The sequence below is a fragment of the Lates calcarifer genome, unplaced genomic scaffold, assembly GCF_001640805.2.
Source record: "Lates calcarifer isolate ASB-BC8 unplaced genomic scaffold, TLL_Latcal_v3 _unitig_1801_quiver_1278, whole genome shotgun sequence".
NCBI classification, from domain to species: Eukaryota; Metazoa; Chordata; class Actinopteri; family Centropomidae; genus Lates; species Lates calcarifer.
In genome coordinates this window covers 1,481-22,423 of record NW_026115766.1, presented here as the reverse complement: position 1 = coordinate 22,423, position 20,943 = coordinate 1,481, and the positions used below count along the sequence as shown (strand labels likewise).

Sequence of the window (20,943 nt, the reverse complement as noted above, 5' to 3'; positions counted from 1 at the left end):
GACACCTTACTATACTTTGACATTTTTTTACCTTTTTTGACGCCATACTATACTATGACATTTTTTGACCTTTTTTGACCACTTACTATACTATGTCATTTTTTGAGCGTTTTTGACGTCATACTATACTATGACATTTTTTGGCCATTTTTGATGCCTTACTATACTTTGACATTTTTGACCTTTTTTGACGCCTTACTATACTGTGACATTTTTTGACCGTTTTTGACGCCTTACTATACTATGACATTTTTTGACCTTTTTTGACGCCATACTATACTATGACATTTTTTGACCACTTTTGACACCTTTTTATACGATGACATTTTTTGGCCATTTTTGATGCCTTACTATACTATGACATTTTTTGACCTTTTTTGACACCTTACTATACTATGACATTTTTTGACCATTTTTGACGCCTTACTATACTATAAATTATTTTGACCATTTTTGACGCTGTATTGTAGTCTGAAATTTCGTAACTGTTTTTGACGCCTTACAACACTTTGACATTTTTGGACATTTTTTGGACATCTTACTCTACCATGGCATTTTTATAACAATTTTGACGCCATACTATACTATGACATTTTTGGAAATTTTTTGACACCTTGTTGTATGTGTTGGCCCTGTGATGGAGTGGCAATCCGTACAGGGTGTACCCTGAATCTTGACCAATAACTGCTAGGACACGCTGTGGCCCCACCCCCCTGCCTCCGTGACCCTTAACAGATGAGGGGTAAAGATAATGAATGAACTGCTTTTGACGCTTACTGTACTGACATTTTTGGACCGTTTTGGATGCCTTACTATACTTTGACATTTTTTGATGGTTTTTGATTCCTTATTATACTATGACATTTTTTGATGCCTTACTATACTATGATGTTTTAACTGTTTTGTGACGTCGTTTTTACATTCCTGATATTTTACTATGTTATGTCTTTTTTGTGATGCACTACTACACTTTGACATTTTCACCTTCATGTTAGATTACTATTACTTATGCGTCACTTACTTACTTATTTACTTTATTTACTTATATTGATGATTACTTTGAGTATAACCTTGGATATTAGATTACTTTTACAATTACTTTCATAACATATTTTTTCTAAATTTACAGATAACCTTTAGTGATGCAAACTACATTTAACTACTGCAAACTTCTTATGTAGTACAGATAACTATTACATCTATCTTCTTATATTACTAGTTACTTCATTATTTCATTAATTTCAGTAATTACATTACTTTTATTCATACGGATTACTAAAACATTTTTTTATGTTGCAAATTACATCTATTATTACACTTTTTTGATGTTCTGTTACATGTTTTTTGCTTCAGTCTGAGTTGAGAGACAATCCAAGTGTCTTTTTTTTCATCATATTTTTTATAACTGAATAAGTTGTTTGTTGATATGAAGTTTCAGAAATATTGCACTGATCTTTATTTATAGAAATATAAATAATAAATAAATAAATAAATAATATATACTTTCACCATTGGTGGATCCTGTTGTTTCCGTGAATTCTGTTGAAACACATTGAACATTTGTTTAAAACCAGGTCTTTCCAAACACATTCATTAAAAATAAGTACTACAAACAAGGTATAACTGGTCAATATCTTTCCAATACCTAACAGTAACAGTCAGTTTATCCTTAAATTCATCCTTTTCTTTGATCTGTTATTATAAGAACTAAACTTCGCTAAAGGGTTAAATCTATTTTTTGACAAATAATGTGTTATTCAGAATGAAGATCAAATACTGAACATAAAGAGTTCAATGTCAGTGCTCTGTGTGGGACAATTGATGTAAAGCTGTGTGTGTTTTACCTGGAGGCCTCTGTCCTGGTCTCAAAGAACTCCTTCATTGTACGAACACTCTCTGTGATCGTGGACTACGTCTCTGTGACCGCGGACAATGTCTCTGAGATTATGGACAAAGTCTCTGTGATCATGGACAATGTCTTTATGATCGTGGACGATGTCTCTGAGATCATAGACGTTGTCTCTGTGATCATTGACAAATGTTTCCATGATCGCGGTCATGCCGTCGAATCGAGGAACCACAGTGTCACTACCGACTCTTGCGCAGAGCTCTGCGAAGCATGGGACAATGTCTCTGATCATGGACAACGTCTCTCTCGTCTTTGACAAGGTCTCTGCGATCGTGGACAATGTCTCTGATCGTGGACGATGTCTCCCTCATCCTCAACAATGCCTCTCCGATCATGGACCATGTCTCTGCGATCCGTGGACGATGTTGAGACGAAGTGGTGACACCTGGAGGAAATCAAAGAGAAACATACAAAGGAAAATGATCAATACTCTACTACCTGTTCCTCCAGTTTAACCATAAACCACAGAGATATTCATCATTACAGCTGAAACAGAACATTTAACAAACAACTCACTCCAATAGTTTATTTGTAGAATTGATATTGTTTTGTATGGTGTAGTCTAGTATGTCTAGCACATACACATAATTAAGAATTTCTCATGATGTACACTCAAACTGAAGTTGATGTAAAGCTGTCTGGGTTTTACCTGGAGGCCTCTGTCCTGGTCTCAAAGAACTCCTTCATTGCACAAAGACTCTGTGATCGTGGACTACGTCTCTGTGATCGCGGACAATGTCTCTGAGATTATGGACAATGTCTCTGCGATCGTCGACAATGTCTCTATGAACGCCAGCAGTGCCGACTTATCGGGGACCGAGTCACCACGAGTCATGGACAATGTCTCTGATCGTGAACAATGTCTCCCTCATCCTCAACAATGTCTCTCCGATCGTGGACCATGTCTCTGCGATCGTGGACGACATCTCAGCGATTGTGGACTACGTCTCTGTGACCGCGGACAATGTCTCTGAGATTATGGACAATGTCTCTGCGACCATGGGCAATGTCTTTGGGATCGTGGACGATGTCTCTGAGATCATAGACGGTGTCTCTGTGATCATTGACAAATGTTTCCATGATCGCGGTCATGCCGTCGAATCGAGGAACCACAGTGTCACTACCGACTCTTGCGCAGAGCTCTGCGAAGCATGGGACAATGTCTCTGATCATGGACAACGTCTCTCTCGTCTTTGACAAGGTCTCTGCGATCGTGGACAATGTCTGATCGTGGACAATGTCTCCCTCATCCTCAACAATGTCTCTCCGATCGTGGACCATGTCTCTGCAATCGTGGACAATATGTGGACGAAGTGGTGACACCTGGAGGAAATCAAAGAGAAACATACAAAGGAAAATGATCAATACACGACTTCCTATTTCTCTTCAACAGTTTAACCATGAAAACACACAGAAATATTCAACATTACAGCTGAAACAGAACATCTGATGGTTTTACATGCCTTAGTATAATAACATTTTTATGCCTTACTATACAATGACATTTTTGATAGGGTACTGTTGATCTCTTACTATAACATGACATTTTTACTTCTTTTTTGGATTACAATTAATTCTGCATTGCTTTTATATTACAGAATTACTGTTACCACTAATATTAGATTATTCTTAACATTACATATTTTTTTGTTACATATTACTTCTAAATTTACAGTTAACTTTTATTGTTGTAAACTACATCTAGTAACACAGTACTTTGACTATCTTACTTCTAATATTGCTAATTACTTATACAGTACTTCTATTAGTACAAATTATTTAGAGATCATTTTTATAGGGTAGGTTACTTCTATTTAATTAGACTTTTCTAATATACTGAGTACTGAATATAAGTAATTTAAGGCCAGTGCTCTGTGTGGGACAGTTGATGTAAAGCTGTCTGGGTTTTACCTGGAGGCCTCTGTCCTGGTCTCAAAGAACTCCTTCATTGCACAAAGACTCTGTGATCGTGGACTACGTCTCTGTGATCGCGGACAATGTCTCTGAGATTATGGACAATGTCTCTGCGATCGTCGACAATGTCTCTATGAACGCCAGCAGTGCCGACTTATCGGGGACCGAGTCACCACGAGTCATGGACAATGTCTCTGATCGTGAACAATGTCTCCCTCATCCTCAACAATGTCTCTCCGATCGTGGACCATGTCTCTGCGATCGTGGACGACATCTCAGCGATTGTGGACTACGTCTCTGTGACCGCGGACAATGTCTCTGAGATTATGGACAATGTCTCTGCGACCATGGGCAATGTCTTTGGGATCGTGGACGATGTCTCTGAGATCATAGACGGTGTCTCTGTGATCATTGACAAATGTTTCCATGATCGCGGTCATGCCGTCGAATCGAGGAACCACAGTGTCACTACCGACTCTTGCGCAGAGCTCTGCGAAGCATGGGACAATGTCTCTGATCATGGACAACGTCTCTCTCGTCTTTGACAAGGTCTCTGCGATCGTGGACAATGTCTCTGATCGTGGACAATGTCTCCCTCATCCTCAACAATGTCTCTCCGATCGTGGACCATGTCTCTGCAATCGTGGACGATGTTGAGACGAAGTGGTGACACCTGGAGGAAATCAAAGAGAAACATACAAAGGAAAATGATCAATACTCTACTACCTGTTCCTCATCAACAGTTTAACCATAAACCACAGAGATATTCATCATTACAGCTGAAACAGAACATTTAACAAACAACTCACTCCAATAGTTTATTTGTAGAATTGATATTGTTTTGTATGGTGTAGTCTAGTATGTCTAGCACATACACATAATTAAGAATTTCTCATGATGTACACTCAAACTGAAGTTCAATCACATTTTGACTAATCCTGAACAATAACAATCTGAGACAGAAATTTTTGCATTTGTTGAACTCAATTTGTTCAATTTCACCAAAGATAAAACACTGACAACTACTATTTTTTTGCTCTGAGCAATTACACTTGGTACTTCTCTCAGACATGATTGATCAGTTCTTATTCTATTCAGTAGTGTGGGACAGTTGATGTAAAGCTGTCTGGGTTTTACCTGGAGGCCTCTGTCCTGGTCTCAAAGAACTCCTTCATTGCACAAAGACTCTGTGATCGTGGACTACGTCTCTGTGATCGCGGACAATGTCTCTGAGATTATGGACAATGTCTCTGCGATCGTCGACAATGTCTCTATGAACGCCAGCAGTGCCGACTTATCGGGGACCAAGTCACCACGAGTCATGGACAATGTCTCTGATCGTGAACAATGTCTCCCTCATCCTCAACAATGTCTCTCCAATCGTGGACCATGTCTCTGCGATCGTGGACGACATCTCAGCGATTGTGGACTACGTCTCTGTGACCGCGGACAATGTCTCTGAGATTATGGACAATGTCTCTGCGACCATGGGCAATGTCTTTGGGATCGTGGACGATGTCTCTGAGATCATAGACGGTGTCTCTGTGATCATTGACAAATGTTTCCATGATCGCGGTCATGCCGTCGAATCGAGGAACCACAGTGTCACTACCGACTCTTGCGCAGAGCTCTGCGAAGCATGGGACAATGTCTCTGATCATGGACAACGTCTCTCTCGTCTTTGACAAGGTCTCTGCGATCGTGGACAATGTCTCTGATCGTGGACGATGTCTCCCTCATCCTCAACAATGCCTCTCCGATCATGGACCATGTCTCTGCGATCGTGGACGATGTTGAGACGAAGTGGTGACACCTGGAGGAAATCAAAGAGAAACATACAAAGGAAAATGATCAATACTCTACTACCTGTTCCTCATCAACAGTTTAACCATAAACCACAGAAATATTCAACATTACAGCTGAAACACAACACTTAACAAATCATTTTTGACACCTTACTGTACTGTGGCGTTTTTTTGACATTTTTGACCACATATTATACTAGGACATTTTTGATGCCCCAATATAATGTGACATTTTTACTTCAATTTGGATTACTATTACTTCTGCATTGCATTTACATATTATTCATTCTGTTTCCTCTAACATTAGAATACTTTTACCATTATATATTACTTCTAAATTTACAGATAATGCTTCCTGTTGCAAACTACATCTAGTAACAGATTACTTTCACTATTAAATGTTACATCTGATATTGCTAATTAGTTTTACATTACTTATACAGATTACCTATACATTATCTTTATATTGCAGATTACATCTATTATTACACTTTTCTGATAAACTGAATACTGAACATGAACAGTTTAATGTCAGTGCTCTGTGTTGGACAGCTGATGTAAAGCTGTGTGTGTTTTACCTGGAGGCCTCTGTCCTGGTCTCAAAGAACTCCTTCATTGTACGAAGACTCTCTGTGATCGTGGACTACGTCTCTGTGACCGCGGACAATGTCTCTGAGATTATGGACAAAGTCTCTGTGATCATGGGCAATGTCTTTATGATCGTGGACGATGTCTCTGAGATCATAGACGGTGTCTCTGTGATCATTGACAAATGTTTCCATGATCGCGGTCATGCCGTCGAATCGAGGAACCACAGTGTCACTACCGACTCTTGCGCAGAGCTCTGCGAAGCATGGGACAATGTCTCTGATCATGGACAACGTCTCTCTCGTCTTTGACAAGGTCTCTGCGATCGTGGACAATGTCTCTGATCGTGGACGATGTCTCCCTCATCCTCAACAATGCCTCTCCGATCATGGACCATGTCTCTGCGATCGTGGACGATGTTGAGACGAAGTGGTGACACCTGGAGGAAATCAAAGAGAAACATACAAAGGAAAATGATCAATACTCTACTACCTGTTCCTCATCAACAGTTTAACCATAAACCACAGAGATATTCATCATTACAGCTGAAACAGAACATTTAACAAACAACTCACTCCAATAGTTTATTTGTAGAATTGATATTGTTTTGTATGGTGTAGTCTAGTATGTCTAGCACATACACATAATTAAGAATTTCTCATGATGTACACTCAAACTGAAGTTCAATCACATTTTGACTAATCCTGAACAATAACAATCTGAGACAGAAATTTTTGCATTTGTTGAACTCAATTTGTTCAATTTCACCAAAGATAAAACACTGACAACTACTATTTTTTTGCTCTGAGCAATTACACTTGGTACTTCTCTCAGACATGATTGATCAGTTCTTATTCTATTCAGTAGTAAATTCATTAAATACAATGTCTGAGCTGGGATTAATCCTGTGACACTAAACAAAAAACCTGAAAGTAACTGCTGACATTAATATTTCAGCTCATTAACACTTATCTTTCAGACTGGGTAAATGTTTTGGACACATACCTGTTGGTCTGTAAAGTGATTTTGGTGTCTCTGTCCAAGCTGCAGCAGCTGAACAAGTTGACCTGGAAAACACAAGTACAACACCTGAAACACCGATTAACTAACTAATACAAAACAAAATGGAAACTTTTTACCACTAAAACCCACACAGTGAAAACTAAACACCAAAGCCTCGAAAATTATAAATAAAACTTGACTGACCTAAAAGAGAATATTAAAAACATCTGAAAGAATAATTTTGACTTTAAAAGCTTAAATGTTGGTGTAATGATTTCTAATTATAATCTCAGCTCAGACATTGTGGAGGGGCACGGAGTCAAAATGTAGTTTTCAAGCCTTTACCACTGAACTGAGCTCAATCAAACATCAGGTCCAAACAAACTAATGACTGGATATTAATCATTACAGATGAACCAGAACATTCCCCAAACATTACAGGAGTGTTTCAGAAAATGGGCTGTTTCCTGTCACATGACAAGAAAAATCATCACATCCTGAAGAACCAACAACAAAGGAACTAAAATGTTTGAGGCTCAAGCTTGTGGAGGAGCACAGAGTTAAAGTTTAGTTTTCAAGCTTGAATTTAACATATAACTGAGCTCAATCAAGTATTAAGACACCACAAACAAATTTTCTCATCATTAACTGTGGATCAATAGATAGCTATGGACAGATTACTGCCACAAATCTACGAAGACAAACAAAAACGAGACAAAAACGCAGAACAAAGAGACGCAGATCAAAGAAACAAAAATAACCTTAAAGAAATGTAAAAAGATCAGGACACGGAGCTACAGAGATGCAGTGAGACCAACCACATAGAGACAAAGCAGCTGAACATAAAGAGATGTAAAACAGCCAAGTAAAGACGCAATAAGACCACAAACAGACACAATTTGATCACAACGACATGATAATCAGACAGACTAAACAGTTACCACCCTCCACAACTCATGTCAGGGACGCTTTACAGAAACACAATCACACAAATAATAACGACAGCAAAAAGGAAAAGACCCCATCGGCATCACTACAAGATAAGACTAATGCTGACCCGCGCCGCGGCACGATATAAGACACGATATAATACAGAATGACCACAAATAGACACAAAACGATGACAAAGACCGATATAAACAGAGTTAAAATGACCAGGGTGCAACACAGAGTTACAAAGAGATGCAAAATGTTGGTAACGTGACTGTAATCAAATACAACAGGGATTTAAACAGACTATCAAAAGCTCCTTGTGTTTTCACAGTCCACGCTGGTGGTCCACACTGCTAGTGCTAACGCTAGCCGGTAGCTAGTTCGCTCCTTAGCCTTACCTTCGCGCTGCAGGTGTGTTCAGCGTCCAGCTTCACTCGTGTTCGACAAAAAAGCAGCTCCACAGTTTGTTTTAACATCCAGGCTATTTTGGTGATTAAGTTTCCTCACGGTACCGACAAACCGGGGAAACGGCTCAGACGTTGGTTTAAATCTGTTTTCCGGCTTCGTTACTCCGCCTCTCTGAGGGTCATGACCGATGACGACACACGACGCAGCCAATGAGGACTCACGCAAATCATCTGATACTGTTAGCAACCGCGTCATGCAATGATGAATTTTGAGAAACTGAGACTTGACACGTGTAACTGCAACATTTTATTTTGTTCCAACACACACACACATTAAAACTGTGACAATCTGAGTTCGAGATCATCCCTCAAATTTTAAGTGACACAATGCACAAGAATGGCACCAATGACATACAAGTTTGACTGGACACACACTAAGCAAGAGAAAGAATTGTAGAGGAGTGTACAGTGCTGAGCTTTCGGACATTGTCTGCAGGTTATCTGTCAGTTTTATTTTTCATTTTGTTTTTTTTCTCCTTTTTTTGACAGTTGTACCAAAGTGCGTTTCTCCAGCCACAGACGAGTTCGCTTCGAAAACAGCCAAGTTTCCAAACGTCTGTTGAGCTGTTGACGTCGACGCCGAAGCCGAAAGAAACCGAACCGTTGTAATGATGAGAGAACTTAGCTTCTGGCTCAGGTAATGATGATTCACATACACAACAACTTTTAAAAAACAAACCCCTAAAGCAACATTTCCACAAGAATTACTTTGTAATGACGAGTAGAAACAGAATAGTTAAGCAGTAGTAGTATGTACAGTACATCTGATATCTAATAGTGAAATGTAACCTATTTCAGATCGAGTGGCGACCGAACCTCCGAGGATCCGAGACGGCGAACAGGTAAAGACTTCAGGTGTTTGAATCACAAGGCCACAATGACGAATCATTTTACAAGTCAACACTGAAGTGTCCAATGGCCTTTTTACACACATTCATTCATTTCTTCAATTGTTCTACAAATTTGATACAAGGTGTCCTCAAAATAATGAGAGCAGCAGGTAGACATGATGACAAGATTTGTGAAATCTAAACAATTCTGCAACTATAAAAAAGATTTTAAGGGCAGAATACAGCATTTTAATAATCAGGGATGGTATATCAAATTTTGAGGTGATTTGAAGCTAATACTAGGTTTTGGGTTCTTAACACATATCATCGGGTGTAATCAGTTTAAATGTTTTCACTATATAAACACAATTTTTTAGATCTATTTGATGATTTCTTTAAAAGGTTTACAAAGTAGAAACAAGGTGTGGTGAAAATCAGTTTCCAAAAACAGAAACAAAACAAACAAAAAAATTCCAGCGATTAAACATTTGGGTGTTACAAAATGTTGTGACCATAAAAAAATTTGGGGGGCACTATACAATACTTAAGTATGTGGGAGTGTGTATCAAATTTTAAAAAGAAGACCGTCAGCATGCAATACTAAATTTCAGGTTTATAGTGGATTTTTTACACACATTCTTTAATTTGTTATAAAGTAGATGCATGTCATAAAAAATGTGTAAACTGCAAAGTTTATAAAAATTTTGCCTTAAAAACACATTTTGAAATTTAGAGAAAAAATATTTTAAGAACACAAAACCGTAGCTGGGATGAAGACTTTTCAAACTGTGGCACTATACACGATCTGGAAACATTTTGTAATTTTTACTAGAGTCACAGGTGGAACACATTCAAAATCTGTGCAGCTGTAAAGAGTGCTATCCAAAATTTAATAACAGTTTTTTTGGGGGTGCTATATAATATTTTCAAGAATAAGAATTTTTTAGAGTAAAACAAACAAAAAATGTTACTAGTGATTCTTGCATTATATAGTAACTACATACAAACTTAATTTTGACACCTTTACTGTGTTTTATTCAGGTAAAAATCTATGGCTCTTTCTTAAGACTAAACAGTGATGTATTAGTTAATAAAAGCAAAATGTAGTTTAATAAAACCTGACTAAAACAAAATAATTTCCTGTAGGAAACTGTATTTGTAAATCAAGGTTTGTTGTGCTGTGAATAAACATCTTTGCACACAAAAAATTTTCTATGAAAAAGTCAAAAAGTAAAAAGCTTGTTTACACTAAGGTGCTGAGTAAATGTTTGTGTCAAAAATTTTATTATTATTTTATTTATTATTAAATTCAAATGGATCCAGTCAGCTAATTTAGGCTGTATACTGCATATATAAATAGAGGGAAATATGTATTATATTGGACCTTTTATCCTGTTCTCTGTGTGAGGAACAGACCATGAAGAAATACTGTCTGCAACCTCTTTTCCGCGCTCTTATTTTGATGACACCCTGTACATCCTGATTCTGATGTGACACTTTGGGTTAAAGGAGGTCAACCACTCTCATCTGTTCAGTAGACATTCTCTACAGTCATCAAGGAAGTGAGAAAAGTGGATTTTTCTTTTGCCCTTCAAGTCGAATCTTCAGTAGAAAGATGAAAAATTATGAAATCATTGTAATTAATGAGCTGATATAACTAGCAAACATGATGCTTCAGAAAATGGCTTCACAACTATTTTCTGTACAGTAGTCATGAGTTCAAGACAGAGATATGAAGAGCTGACCCAAGCCGCGATTAGATGGCCACCAGGGGACGCCAAAACAACAAGTTCTAATGGAGTTTATCTTTATTTAGTCTTTAATATTGCATTCACTGCTTTTGTTATAATGCCTGAAATCTTTAAAGATCCCAAGATCCCACAATTTTTTATTACAACATATTTTGGTATTTTTAGCAGTACAGTACACCAAATTTTGTCACCAGATTCAATGCTTATTTATTGCAAATTTACAGCATGCTGTATAAATGTTATGATAGTAAATTTGAATGCAACACAAAAACATTTTCAATTACAACATAATTGTAAGGTGTGATGTATAAAGTTTGGGATTTGGGTTTATGGGTAAATCTTGCTTGTAAAATAATTTGGGATGAGCTATACCCAAAAGTTTTTGTATAGTAACAAAAATAAAAACAGAAAATGAAAGGCACTATAACAACAGCAGTGAATGTATGTTGGAGTTAACTGTAAACCCTCTTGTACTCGCTGTAGACAGATTAAGTTTGAGTAATATTTGCAGTTTTAATAGTTTGACTTATTGGTGTTTAGTTAAATTATGCTTTGGGTCTTGGGCCGGCTCTGGAGATGTGCTGAACAGATATATTTCTGTCATTTCCCTACTTGAGCAACATGGAGGGAAAGTTGATATCAGGTCTTCATGTAATGTCCCAGTGCTTCTAGCAGTTCAACTATCTAGGTAACAGTGTCTCTTCTATCTTCAGATCCGTTACTGTCAGATATCATCCATTTCTCTGCTGATTGTTGCAGCCGATGAGATCAGAAAAACCTCCACAGTAGTCTCAGGTTAATCTACGCCGTTCATTAGAAAGAGCCCACAGTGCACAGGACGGATACGGAGCGACGGGGCTGTACATTTAGTCCTCCGCGGTCAGAAGCAGCAGAAACTCTTCCCTTCTTCAGCCAGCAAGTCGGGCAGCTCCGAGGCCTCAGTGCAAATACAAACTACAGCTCTACAACCACAGTCTCTAGAGTCTAAACTGGCCTCGAACGCGCCGAGCGGCAACGGGACGGTAGTGAGAGGCGTCGGTTCCCTTCCACTGTTGTTGTGCCCTTGAGTTGTTGTGCAGACCCAGCAAACATTCAGACGTTGGATGGGATAAAATAATTGGATGTGTTATAGTTGAGCAGCATTTAGTGAAACTAGGACTGAAATATTCTTCTGATTCTTCTGAAGCTGAATGTTCAAACTTCAGCTAAATTTCTCTAAAAGGTCACGTGACCTTGAATGTAAATTCTTCACCAGTGTTTGACATTGTTGGCGTCTTCAACCAAGACTGGGACATGATGTTTGGAAAGATATGTTTTTATAATAGTTTTTAGTGATTGATTAAAAAATCGTGACTCGTAAAATTTTGTGCTCATTGTTCGTCCAGACCTTGTCAATCGTCGAATGCTTGCTGGGTTCTCTAAGTGAGTGTTTTCTGTGCAGCTGTCCTGGCAGTTAATCAGCCTCTTAGAGCAGTCGGTGTTTTTAATAATCGACGTGTTAAAGTCCCATGTTCGGTGAGTTGGCAGTGTAACGTTTCAATCTACCGCCTACGACTCCCGGGAGAGCTGCTGCACACTGTCGGAAGGTGAACACTGATGCAGAAAACTAATACTGATGAATGACAGATGAGTTAGGAAGTGGAGGAAGAGGCCGGTGTGCTTGCTGGTTTTTCAGCGACTCCTGAGATTAAAAACATAAATAAAATGAAAAAAACTGCCGACTCAGCTCCACCGACTCGTCGTTTCATGTCGTCTGAACGAGGACGGACACAGTGTAGACATCCAATCAGCGGGCAGAGCTTGTTAAGCTCCTCCCACCCCACGTTGACGTGAATCAGTCCGGTTCAGAGGGCAGGGGTGTGGTTGAACATGTCGGTCAGTCAGTGAAGGCTCCTTAAGGCAGAACTCCATCCCCATGCTTTAACACCAATTCAAACTAAAAACTAGATTTATTTTCCCTCTTTGTGTCGTTGAGATGTTCGGCTGTTTAGTTTTTTTTGATACTGATGATGAAGCTGATCTTCTTCTTCTTCTGCAGAGAATGGATGCCTGAAGCACAGGAGGTTGGGTGTGTTCACAGCCTGAAAGACAAGGAAGAGGGAGGTAAGAGACTCACATCAGGCTCCTGTAACACAAGATGGAGGCGTTTCTGAGCACTGTACAGAAGGAACTGGACCTGGTTCTTGAAGGAACTCAGAGATCATAATGATAATCAGAGACAGTGTTCAGTTGTTACACTTTTGATTGATTAATTAAATAATTGCGAGTGTTTTGGTGAATGAGGAGCAGGTGAGAATATAAAGTTATATAAAGTTCCACAGTTCCAGTTCTTTTACACTAATTTATAACATTTCCAACAACATTTCCAACAGAGTCTGATGACATAATTTACAATTAAATCTACAACACAACAAACTTTGCTGAAACATTGTCAACAGTTACCTTCATTTCTACGTGTAGCTTTCCCAAAGAACAAACTAAGACTTCATGTTTTTGTCATTGCATAATTTGACCTATTAAGAGTTTCAATCTAATTCTACCCTGTCCCAGATCTGACCGGTGTGTGTCGGTGTGCTGATGTTGATGTGACTCACGTCTGGAGGAGGCTCCTCATTATGTCTTGCTGGCATTCTCGTAAATGACGTCAGAGGTGATGGACTGTTTCTTCTTCTGCCACATCAACAGGACGCACTGATGGATGAAGACGTACTGTTCCTGCACAGAGGAAACACAGCAGCCGCTCAAACACCAGACACACTCAGTCCTGTCAACCACCTGCAGAAACACTGAAATACGACACAGCTACAAACATACACAACAACTTTTTCATGTTTCAGCCCAGTGGCCTATTAAATGTGAAAAAGTAAAAGGTCAGAGAAACGTCATCTGTCAGCGGCTTCACTTTAAGTCCTCTGTAAACAGATATGAGCAGATTACGTTTCTGTTTTATCACATCTGCATTTTCGCTGTTTCACTTCCCAAAATAACTGAAACCGATTCTGGCCTTTTAGGCAATTTACAGCCCCACAGAAAACCAACAACTACAGCAACAGATAGTGATGTTCATGACCAGGTAACACAGAAAATCAACTCTGTCAGCAAGTTAGCAGTCAGGAACATCATCTACAGACGCCCTGAAAGACAAGTGTCCTCTCTAAGTGTTTGTAGGTGTAATACTCAATTTGGCCACAAGAAGCTGAAGTGCACCAGGAGTGGGACGAATTGAACTGACAACACACTGACATCAGACTCAATCCTGTCTATAAACCAATCACTGACAAGCACAGGGAGAGACAGGACACACAGGTGATGACGACAGGTAAAGTTCATTAGTGGGAAACCAAAACTAATAAATACATGAAGCTTGGTTCAGGTGTGAAAATTATACATCGTTACATCAGAAATGCAAACTTCTAAACTTCTAATACATGGACCTGGTGTTCACAGAGAAATTAAAAATCACCTGGAACAATACATGACTCCTGGTGTAGTATTACACCTGGAAACTGTCAGGGCTCCTGAAATAACCTGATGAGCAGTTCTCTGGTTAATCTGTCCGTCCTGACCACATTTTTGTATCTTGCCCTGAAACTGTTGATTTCTCTGATGTAAAACAGAATCAGGTGAGTCCTTGCTCACCTCAGTCTGGACCATGGACAGACGGTGCGATCTCATCTCAGACACCATGCCCAGGATGTCGGCAAACTCGTGTTCTCTGATGTGCTGCATCAGACGATCCAGAGCGATGAAGGTCCCGGTCCGGCCGACTCCAGCACTGAGGACCACAGACAGAAAACCTCTGCTGCTTTTATCGCACCACAACAGAATATCTGACATAATGGACATTACATCATTTGTCTAATTGCATTTTTATGGCTCTATCAGGATGTGACTCACTGTCTCTGATCTGATCTGTTCAGTAAAGTTTTCTTCAATCGACTGAGCAAATTAAAAAGAATTATCGATCCAAAAATCTAACCCTGATCAATATATCTTCATCCAAAGGTTTTTAAATTATCTATAGTGATATTGATTTGAATCAGGCCCCTGAGACCCTGTACAGACCTGCAGTGGACTATGATAGGATCTTTGGTCCTGTTGGCCTGCTGACGAACGATGTGGACGAACTGCAGGATGCTCTCGATGGCGTTGACTGTGGGGACGCCGTGATCTGGCCACGAGGTGTAGTTCAGGTGGAGGACGTCCTGAGTCTCGTCAGCCTGCAGGGGGCAGCAGAGAGCACACACATAATGTAATTCTGAGATAACTCATTACTACAAGTCTGTTTTTACAGATACAGTCTACTCTCATCTGTAATTCAAACTCATTATTTTTAGCTCTATTTTGTGGCCTTAAGCAGAACTGCAGCATTGGCCTCTTTTACTTTGTTAGTAATAGTTTGAAAGACAGTGAGTAGAAACACAATGAGGCTGTAAAGGTGGACTGGTGAGTAGATGGGTTTTCATGTAAATGTCCCTGACAACCTCCGCCTTCAGCTGCTCAAATAGTTTTAGTCTTAAAAACGACCCCATGAAGGGCTCCATGCCTCAGGTTGGTTATCTTTTACTCACATATCCAAGTCTGAACTTCCTGATGGTCCACTCTGGAGACTCAGTTTCAGAGAACATCTCCACGCTGATCTCTCCGTACATCACAGGTTCATCTGTGAACGGCCAGTAATGATCGCACTTCACCTGAAAAGACAACACACAGACTCTCACTGCTCTGTGATCAGCAGATACTAAACAAATTCAATCTGTCTGTCAAACAACACAGATAAGCCAATAACTGACTGATTGATTGATCTGACAGGCAGTCACAGTACGGTTTGGAAAAAGGACAATTTGACATAAAAATCACTGAAATTAAACAAAACTTAGCAAATAAACTCTTAATTACAAATGAAGAGGGTTTAAAAACATTAAGTTCTAATAATGACCCCATTTTACAAATTGATGGTTAATATTATATATTTTTTCTGTTTTCTTTGAGCCTCCGTACGACCTTTTACATTTTTGACGAGTTGATTTTTAAGTAGTTAAATAATATGACTGATGAATTAAAACCATGAAGAAGTCCTCAGTTTGTCCAGAGCAGAATTTTGTTGCACACTCAGCTCTTTCAGTTTTAACTGTGAATGAGTGATGTACAATTTAAACAGCGCAGCCATAAATCTCTTCTCCATTGTGTAACCTGTATCAGTGTCTGTGAATAGCTCTGAGTGAATAAAGACAGGAAACTCAGCCCTGACGATGACGTACGGCAGAGAAACAGTGACATTGTGAGTGAAAACTGAAGCCATCCTGTTTCCTCTCGGAGAAAATGGAAATGAAACTCACCCTCCGTCGCTCGTTACACTGCGTGAGCATGACGATGATCGGAGATTTCTGCTGCAGAACCATCTTCCAGAAATCGTTACGAGTCTCGGGCAGCGGGCCCTGAGTGGCGATGTACTCTTTAGCATGTTTGTAGCCCTGAACGTCACAGAGACAGAAACACAGTCACTGTCAGAACAACATCAAGTTCACATGAGACCAGAGATTTAAACCTCACAACATTTAAGAGGAACTTCACAGTAAATGTTCTGTGTACAGTTATTTATTGTACTTCCATAACTGTCAGCAGCTCAGGGTTTCCTTTATGTTTTCTACACTGCAACAATAATCATATCCCCTCATGATGATTTCTCTCTGTGCAGCAGTAAATTAAAATGAAAATGTCTAATTTTTCTGTAAACTTCAAAATATAAAACACTACAAATATCTGTTGGCGTTACCAATGCAAATTGTAAATGTTTTTTTTTAATTTTTATTAGAGATAATATTTGCATTTTAAAAGTGTGGACTTTTTGGCCACTACCCACACACACACGTTTTAACATTAAAAACTTTACATAAAGAAAAGCATCTAATAAAAATACAACCTTTTTGCCTTGCCTCTTGTATGTAAAATCAGTTTGTAGATTCAAAGACACATTTCTCCTCTAAACACTTCTATAACTGATCAAATGATCAATACTTCACTGAAAGCCCAAGAAAAGTCTAAAACTTTGGATTTCAGTTTAGGAACCAGTGGACTAAACTATCTGAGGAAGTTAACATGCTGCTGAGGCATCGATGACTAAATGTGGCTGATGATACGTCTGTACTTTTAATTAAGTAGCAGTAGTAGTAGTAGTATTTTTTTTACTTGTAATCAAGTATTTATTGATAATCCTACCTAAGTAAAGACTCTGAGAACTTCTTCCACCTCTCTCAGACTTGTTTAATCTTAAAATGTTTCTGATTAAATAAATACTGACATAGATTACATATGGACAGATGTAATGAATGGACAAGTGCACTCACAGGTATGTAGTTGGCGTTGATGTAGTCTGAACCTTCGTCGTTGTGCATCGAGATCAGTTTCACCCGACTGAAGTCGTCTGGAGAGGATATTTCTACAGTCAGTCAACGTTTCACCACGTTCATCATCAGTTATCTCACCAAACATTCACCTGCCATTATCCAGCTTTTAACTGACTCTGTGCTGAGCTGGAATCTGTGATGTGAATATTTGGACCTTTGACGACATCCTGATCTTTATTTTTACTAACGAACCTCGCAGCTGTCAGACCACTCAAATACGTTTCATAATCACATCTGACTTTTCTGACAGCTGTGAATCGTCTGTGAGCAAGAAGAAATCAATGTTCATTAAATATAGATGTGGATGTTGGTGCGGTGTTTCGCTGCCAGGAAGTGAACTCACATGGGAGGATGTTGGTGTATCTGTTCTTGGGTCTGTTGACGGGCAGGTCGGCTGCATCATGGGACAGATCCAGACCAACACTCTTCAGCTCCTGCAAAACATTTATTAATAATTATTAATGTGAAAAACATCTGCAGGAATAAACCAGGATCGACTTTCTATTATTTTGTATTTGGCAGATTTATTACATCAAGTGGTTTTAAGTCCTTCATATTTATAAATCTAAAGGTCTTTGTCAGCACAGATTAAAGGATAATTCTGGTGTTTTAGAACCTGGTTTTTGTGTGAAAATAATTGATAAGGACAAAAAACTTTAAAATCTGTGCAGTATTGAGCAACAATGTCTGTATACCAGACTCCATTGACAAAAATAGGAATTTTAGTGAGCTAAACACAGGAGCTGCTGGAATACTACTGCCTCCATCTGTTAGTGTGTTTGTGTTACTGTGTGACTTTCAGTGGTGAAGGATGTAATCAGATACTTTACTGAAGTAAAAGTACCACACAGTGACACAAACACACTAACAGATGGAGGCAGTGGTATTCCAGCAGCTTCCAGTAAAATTCCTGTTTTTCTCAATGGAATATGGTAGTGATATATAGCGATGTTTCTGGTTAAAGGATCTTACTCTTGAATAAAAACATATATCTCTGTATTGAAATGAATTTATTTGTATTTTAAGATGTGACCAACAGATGGAGTAAGTGGTATTCCAGCAGCTCGTATTCAGAGCCCTCTGTCCATAAATGGGTCTTTAAATAACATTAAACCAATAAAACCATGAATCTTTACAGAGAAACAAACATGGTAGCAACAAATATCAGCTTTACATGCCATACTTTATTTTCCAAAAATGAAATCAAGCTAGCAGGTCTTTTTCTCTGAAAACGGGAACTTTTTAAAGGACCAGTCTGTAAGATTTAGTGACATCTAGTGGTGAGGCTGCAGAATGCAACCAAGTGAATACCCCTCCCTTTAATAATAATAATAACCTTTTGGTGAATGATCAGTCTTGCTGTGTGTTAGTCCAGACATTATACTGAACTCACCTCAAACTGCAGGGAGAACTTGTAGGCTGAGTCTTTGCTCATTTCTTTGAAGTAGGCGTCAAAGTCGTCCAGCTGCACCGGGCTGAAGTCATAAAGAAAATATACTTCAATAAATACGAGTGATGCAACATGTTGCTACATTATAAATATGAATCGGACGTATTTATCATCAACAGGGTGATGTTTTAGTTTTTTTTTTTATATCTACACAGTGAATAGAATATCTGATACATTTACATCTGTACACATGAAACATCAAGATCTAACATGAAATTTCCTCATGAATAGAACCTGTCAGACCTGAAGATCTGTTATTTACCCTTTAAATTCAGAGACTGAGTAAAAGTTGAGATCCATGTGGGAAAAGAAAAATGTCAGATATATTAATTCAATTTTCTTTGCCAAAAGAGTTCAGGAGACTTCATATAAAGATAAAATAATTTGTTCATTTTAACACTTTAAACTTTTAGTTTTATTCTGTTTTTAAACTTGACAGTTTCAATCTCACATCTTAAATTTACATTCATCATCGTCAGATCTATCTGTCCAGACATATTTAATCTCTCTCAGCTTCAGTTTCCTCTCGTCTGAAGGTTAAACTCTCTGCTGTTGGTTCAGTTTCACTTTAATCTGCTGGATTAAACTGTTCAGATGTTCTCTGTTTTCTGGCTGAAGGCTGGTATTAGTGCGATGGCAGCGCACACAAACACACACAAATACACACAGATACACAAAAATAAATAAAACCACAGAATGATGAAGCCCACAGACTGAAAGCCACATGTTGTCATTTAGTCTTGTTACCTTGTTAGCTTCCGTTTCTTTAAAGCTGTCTTGCTCCTATAAAATACAAACATGTAAATTTCCTCATGATGATTTCTGACACCGTCCACCAGGAATTAGAAGAAGACTAGACTAGAAGACTAAATTACAAATTACATTACTCTTTATGATACTTATCCTACTCAGCCATTAGGGCTTGACCGATGTGGGTTTTGAAAGCCTTTACTGATTGTGATATGTTTAAATTCTTAATAAAAATTATTTTTTTAGAGATTTCATTTTTCTGATTTCACCACCTTTATTTTGATAATAATGGGGTGATAATGAAGAAAATATATATTTTTATGACTTAATTTGGTGACAAAACAGACCTAAACAAAAATAACAAGTTTTCATAAAAAATTAACTTCAGCTTCATGAACAAACATTACAAAATTTTGTTTAGTTATTTCACATTCAGATGTGATTTATTAAATGTGTATTTAAGTCTATGGCTACCAATAATAAAATGAAATAATTCAATCATATTCAAATTTTAATTTCCATTTATGTGTGCATTACTGTATGAATGAAAAAATAAGTTATACTTTTTATACTTTATGTACAATTTTAAAATCTAATTTAAAACATTAAAAATTAAAATACAAACGGGACTTTTAAATTCACGTTGGAATAATTCCAATTATTATGGAGAATAAAGTTAAATGTCAAATGGAAAATGGAAAAGGGACGGAGAGAGAAACAGAAAACAAAAAGATAACATCATATTTTAATCTTGTTTCCTTTTCCATTTAAAACTTCAACTTGTGTTTTGCATTAAATTTTTTCATTTGCTCATTTACGTTTAAGATTATAATATGAAATCTAGTTACATTTATTTTCCATATTTTCATAATATCTGACCTTAACACTTTTTTATTCTACCATTATGAAGGTGTTTATTTTCAGTACAAATAAACTAAAATTAAGACGTAATTTAAATATTGATGAAAAGCCAACTTCAAAATTTTCTTTTTTATGTTTAGATTTCAAGTTGTTTGCCAGTTTGACAGTGAAAATGTTAAGTCAATTTAATATTCAATCTAATCAGCATTATTGCAGTTTTATGCTTTGGAGGACACAGAAAATTTTTCATCAGTGAAGTTTTAATTTTGACAGAAA

General features: G+C 38.0%; 1 protein-coding gene across 1 annotated transcript; it reads right to left on the bottom strand.

The window, feature by feature from the left end:
• Positions 1 to 8,852: 8,852 nt before the first annotated feature.
• LOC108890677 (receptor-type tyrosine-protein phosphatase O) lies at positions 8,853 to 19,103 on the bottom strand (the record flags this gene model as incomplete). The annotated part of the gene is made up of 9 exons (XM_018687653.2): positions 8,853 to 13,280; positions 13,794 to 13,914; positions 14,839 to 14,974; positions 15,265 to 15,419; positions 15,771 to 15,893; positions 16,539 to 16,673; positions 17,547 to 17,623; positions 17,950 to 18,040; positions 19,000 to 19,103. Coding segments are annotated over 8 exons (923 nt in total), but the record flags the coding sequence as incomplete, so codon positions are not given.
• Positions 19,104 to 20,943: the final 1,840 nt, after the last annotated feature.